Source organism: Gavialis gangeticus, unplaced genomic scaffold, assembly GCF_001723915.1.
Source record: "Gavialis gangeticus isolate Ggan-Ray unplaced genomic scaffold, GavGan_comp1, whole genome shotgun sequence".
NCBI lineage: Eukaryota > Metazoa > Chordata > Crocodylia > Gavialidae > Gavialis > Gavialis gangeticus.
In genome coordinates, this window is record NW_017729024.1 from 60,694,591 (window position 1) to 60,700,590 (window position 6,000).

The window sequence follows — 6,000 nt, forward strand, 5'->3', positions numbered from 1 at the left end:
ACAGAAACTGTTCAAGCAATTCTGGAGAGGCTTGAGAAATGATCACCTCAATAAATATGATTTTGCAGATCTTACACTCTCTCATACAACTTTTCAATTGTGGAGCCAATACGTAAAGATTTACTATATTGGTTTCTTACTTCAGGAGTGGTAGCCACTGCCATTTCTCCTTCCATTCTGTCTCCCTAGTCTCATAACTGCCCCCTCTACCTTCATTTGCAACTTTCCCTCTCCAACAGGAAGGAGAAATGGGCAGGAAGGTAGGAACTCTATGCCCCATTTTCCTGTCACCCTTCACTACTCCACCAAAAACTGTTCCTACTCCAAATCGATTACAGTACAGCAGAAATGCTCTTTAACTTAAAGGAATAGGACTATGCAACTCCCCAGCATTGTCACTTTTGAAAAGAAAAAGGAGGATCCCTCCAGAGCAGCAAAACCTATGACAACACCAGCCCAAATATCTCCAAAAGAGGTGGATCACCTCTTTGTTCTTCTCACCTCCTGTAAGTGTATAGAGTAGGGGGGAAAATGTCAAATTATTTTGGCTCCTTTTCTAGGTAGGACAACAAATATAGCTTGTGAATAACCTTAAGCAAGCCCAAATCAAAACTGAAACATTTACCTTAATTCGAGGCATGGTCACAGTGGGTGGCTTTGCTTCAGCTATGAAACTGTGGGACGTTCCTTTATCAACAAGCTGTGTAACATATGGCATGAACTGTTTACCTTTTGATCCAAACACAAAATCATCTCTCAGAGCATCTATCAAAACTATGACAGCTTTTTTGAAGAGTGGTGGTGGAATCTTGGTCCAATTAGAAGAGACTCCTAACAAAATGTAAAAATAAAATGAGTAAAGCACCCATGCCAATTAAATAACAACATTGTAATTCTGAGTTAAGGCTGAATAAGTGTCTGGCATCTACAACCAAAATAAGCAGTACTCTCATTAGCCTCAAAGGGGCAAAGAAAATTTACAATCTAGGCTAGGGGTGGGCAAAGTCTGGCCAGCAGCCAGACTCCATTTCGCACCCACATGGCTGGGCCCGGTCTCCATGGAGACCTGTCGCAGCTGCACAGTGATAGCACAAAGCTGGGGTTGCCGTGGAGACTGGCCCCAGCCACGCGGGCAGGGCAGGGCAGGGCAGGGCAGGGGGCTGCTCTAGAGCCGCTGGGATCTTGCGGTGGGTGCAGCTTGGTCCAGGGCCAGGGCAGAGTCCCAATCTGCAGTCTACGTGCTGCAGGTGTGCAGGCAGCAGATCACTGCATGCATCTTTGACATCTTTGCCTTACAACTACCAGCCAAGGAAAGTGAGCAAAATGGGAAAGAAGTAGCAGAAGGCCTCTATATTCTCAATTGTAGAATTGGGAAGAGAGAGGATGGAAAAAGGAAAATCAATAAGCTAGGAGACTTAGAAAATGGAACAATGGGCATGGATAAAGTTAAGTAGTTAGCAACCTTACAAGGATGGCAGATAAGCAAAAGGAGGATGGAGAAGAGCACAGAACACCCAACTGATTAATTTTACAGAAAGTGATGTAGTATTCAGCTGCACAAACATCTGATTGCGCTTCAGATGCCTAATCCAACATTTCTCACCCAGTGGGTCACAACCTCCAGGGCAGATCACAAAGAACGGACAATTTCACTAGTCTGACAACCAAAAACTCACTTCTTTGCACGCCAACATCTAACATTCTGTCAGCCTCTTGATACACATCAGCATTATGTAAGATTATCATTGATACATTTTATTCCTTTATAAAAAATATAACAGGCAGCCACAAAAATATAAGTTTGAATAAGGGGTTGCCAGCTTGAAAAGATTAAAACTGCTGGTCAGGGGAGACTTTAATGAACTAGTAAGCACACCAGCCAAGTTCCAAATACACCTGGACATCCAACTAGGAAAATTCTTCGCTCTTTAGTAGAATTCCTAAAACTTAGGCAACTAGGGGTGCACTGATAGAGATTTTGGAGGCCAATACCAATATTTAAGGAGGCATATTGACTGATGTCGATCCAATTTCTGATGCAGCTGCATGCAGCTGGTAAGCCCATTGTGGTGGAAGGGAAGGGTTGTGGGGACGGTGGGCAGATCAACGACCCTCGCAGTGAGGGAAGTAGGAAGGGCAGGGGCAGGCACTGCCCAGCCGGTGCAGGGTAGGGGATGGAGTCGTGGCTTGTTGGGGGGGAGGGGGCAGGCAGTTCCCACCACTGCTTGCACGCTGGGTAGGTACAGGGGAGGCATGTGCCCCCGAATCCGCAGGGGGCAGGGCGGTCGGGTGGGCTGCAGCTGGGGCTGCGCCAGGCGCGCAGTGGTGGCAGCACTGGGAGTGTGGCTACAGGGAAATTTGGGGTGTCTGCAGCCCCCTCCATAGACCCTGCCCAGAGTCCAGACCCCACCAACAAAAGCTGAGTGCAGCCCCAGCTCCAGCCCATCCCTCACAGATCTGGGAGCACACCCCTCACTACACCCTCCCACGGTACAAGCTGCGGCAAGAGCCTCCCCTGACCCCAACAAGCTACGGCTACAGCTCTGTCCCGCACACCACCGAGGCAGTGCCTGCCCTTGCCCCCTCCCTCACCACGGCGAGGCATTGGATCTGCCCCCACATACACCCTTTCCCTCCTCCTCCCCTTCCACCACAACACACTTAGCAGCTGCACACAGCTCTCCACACTGCCAGCTCTGCTCCCCACTCCCTGAGTGCTGCACTGTAGCTGCACGCAAGCACGAGCATTTATCAGAAAATAATTGGCTGCATCAGGCCAATTTCCGATACAGCCAATTTTCTTCATATTAGTAGCAATCCAATATCGGACCGATGCATCAGTCCACCTCTATAAGCAACATCTGTACTTATAAGTAGCATAGATCTGAAGTTAAAAAGCCAAACTCCATTTTTTCACAATCTAAATTTCCAGACAAGTACAGATATTTGACAATGAATGTTCTCACTCTGATTGTAACCAAGGCAAGGATGTCCTGTGTTTAGGTTTGTCTGATAGTTTATCCCTACCCACCTTGCCTAGGGCAAAAGATTTTTCTTAAAGCCAGTGGGATCCAGGCCACTCTCTCCAATCTGCAATTCTCCACTACCAGGATCCCACAGCACCCTGAAGTGCCCTGAGATCATTTCAAGGGTTTCGTGGGGTGCCACACAATGTTTAGCACTTTTAGATTTGCAAGCATAATTTACAAGATAAACCTGGAGATTTCAAACAGAAATCCATAGCTGTGGTCTTTTCAAGTTCTCTGCAATAGAAAAAGTGCCCTATTATTGTTACGTTGCCCAAAAAAAAAAAAAAATCTCTCAGAGCTGGCATTTTTCAAGGTGTCCTCAAGTCTATCCAGAAATGCCGAGTCTAAAAAGGTTGAGAACCACTGGCCTAAGGTCGCACTACTGCACCGATGTCCACTGCTAGGAACAGTAAATAGAAAATATTTTATCCGAGGTGAGCCCTCTAGTGACTCTCAACTGTTCCATGTTTTCGAAGGGACATACAGAAAGACCATGTATATGTAACCAAACCTTACAGCTTGAAGATATTTAAAAAACACAGCTATTTGGTATTCTACTTTCTGCTGCTGTTTTATGTAGAAATAAATACATTTCTACATAAATAAATAAATAAACAAACAAACAAACAAAATGTCCTGCTTCTGTCACATTGTAAAGGTTTAATACCAAAGAGGTACAGGAATTTTAAAAAGTACTAAATACATCTCATTCATTTCTACAGCTAAAAGGTGGTATAACCTGAGTCAAGGTTCACAGAATCAAAAATCAGGAAGGAAAGACCAGTAACAGCATCTATAAGCTCCTATCAGTGCAGTACTGTTCACAAGAGCATGTTAAAATTTAGGCCAGTTTTAGATGTCCCAAGCAACAGGGTTTCTAACCCTAGCCTTGGGAGATTATATCCCAGGCCTTCAGAGAATGTAAAGCAGAGATCCAGTCTAAATGTATTCCTTCTTAGTGTCATCCCATTTCTTCTAGTTTTACTTCTGTACCACCTCAATTTTATTGCTGTACCGTATGTAAAAAAGGTAGTCTGATGTACTGCATGTTTTAAGCTCTTCATCCTCTCACTTCTATCAGTCTCTCCAGGCTCCTGATTCTTTGTTACTCTTTGCAAATTTTTAGTAGCTTCCCATGATGTTCTATGCATTTTTACATCAGAGCACTACATAGGACTACCTATGAAATTTCTTAACATTTCAGTCCTCTTGAGCTTCAAAATGCATTGACCTTCGGCAGCAATAAGAAAATATGTATTCACATCTAATCTGACATTTATTACCAGCCCCCAGGTCTTTTTCACAATGAATGCTTTGCTGAATTCAGGCCATTAAGTCACTAAGCAGCAGCAAGGAAGGGAGACTGAGTTATTTGAAGCATATGGTATTGCCTAAGCCTGCACCAGTACACATAACTTGGTATACTTTAGAAGTCATAACCAATAGCAGCGGGACCAAAGGAGAAAAGTAGACCGACTACAGCTTTCCATGAGCAGGTTAGTAAGGATAAGGTCTCCTGATCAAGCACCAGAAGATTCCATTTGTGTACTAACAAAATATTGCTAATTGTAACAAATCACTGTACAGTAGCTTCAAATCAGAAATTCCTGTCATCTCAAAGAACATTTGAAACAAAGCCTAATGATTCTGGTGCTATTCTGCTAGAATCTAGGCTAATGGCAAATTCAAGATAGCTATGTAACAATTAACACTCTAAAAACTCTTCACAAGCCAGAAGCAAAGATTTGAATCTTAGGAGAATAATTTAAATTAAAAAAATATATCAGGATCTGGGCAGGCCTGATTCCAGGAATATCAAACATTACTCCATTAGTGTATCTTGCAGTGTAACTGAACTTAAAGGAAATCAAATGCTTTTATAGCAGTCTTGTCCCTTGCTACTGAATGTTTTCTTACACTGACACTCTAAGGTGGCATTAGGTGCTCCTGCATGCATCACAGCGATTCCATTTAGAGCAATAGTCAAAAAGCATCAAATAGCCCATTATTTCTAAGAGCTATTCAGCATGAGTATGAACTCTTAATAAATGAACAGGTGATGATCATCCTCCCATCCACATCTGATGCCATAAGCTGCTGAAACTTCCTACTAGACCATATGAATGTGCTGCTGGCCACGTGATACAGAAACTTCACTTGGGACAGACTAAAGCAGCAATTAGGATTCTTAATAGCTTGAGCTTCCAGGTGACTTGATGTTCCTCACAGAGCCTTGAACTGTCTTGGTATCCATCCCAAAAATAACTGCTAGCCTCTGAGAGGTCTTGTGCAGAGAGTCATTTGGGAGACTGTTCTACGCAGCCCTCTGACAAGGAAAGACACTGAGGCTTCTAGGCGCTCTGGCAAATTACGGACAACAACCTGCTCTGAAGCTCTGGCACTCAACCATCCAACTAGTCCCGGATTGGGGACTGACCTAGTGCCAAGCCTCCAGAATAACACTGTCCCCTTGTCAGATCCAGACAGGGAGCAGCTTGACACCTACTGCCTGATCCGCAAACAATGAATCAGTGGGGCACACTCTTAAGCTGCTGCCTGGACTCGACACGCCAGCGCTTGCTAAAGCAGGTTTTAAAGGCGACACAAGCTGGGGGCCTAGTGCCAGACCTTCAGACTTGACTTGGGTTGAAACCGAGGCTGGAAAGGGGCCTAGGAAGACTGGAATGAGACCAGTGCAGACCAGGTCACGCTGCCAGTCAGTCCCGCCCTGCGCCGCCCTATGCCAGGGACCGAAAGGGAGAGGACAGTGGGTCGGACCAGGCTCTCCCCAAGCGAGACCTGCCCTGCGCCGCGGCAGGGGCAGAAAGAGGTCAAGTCTCCTCCGGGCCTCGGGCCACAGCCACACGGGGACCCTGCCAGCACCCCGGGGAAGCGGAGGGGAGCGGGCGGCGGCCCAGCGCACCTGCCCCAAGAGGAGGCGCCCGGTTACCTGCGCCAGGCGGGGCCGGGG

The 6,000-nt window shown here is 45.9% G+C and overlaps 1 protein-coding gene across 3 annotated transcripts in view; it reads right to left on the reverse strand.

The window, feature by feature from the left end:
- The window catches only part of PIGG (phosphatidylinositol glycan anchor biosynthesis class G), a 212,498-nt gene extending 206,504 nt beyond the window's left edge, over positions 1 to 5,994 (reverse strand). Inside the window, exons 1-2 of one of the 3 annotated variants that reach the window (XM_019517143.1) lie at positions 5,980 to 5,994; positions 626 to 831 (exon numbers count right to left, since the gene is read on the reverse strand). In XM_019517143.1, coding sequence (XP_019372688.1) covers positions 626 to 718 — 93 coding nt within the window. In that variant the 5' untranslated portion in view covers positions 719 to 831; positions 5,980 to 5,994. Of the gene's footprint in view, positions 1 to 625; positions 832 to 5,979 lie in introns of those variants that run through there. The other 2 variants (XM_019517141.1, XM_019517144.1) reach the window with 2 other exon arrangements.
- Between the last annotated feature and the right edge of the window lie 6 nt (positions 5,995 to 6,000).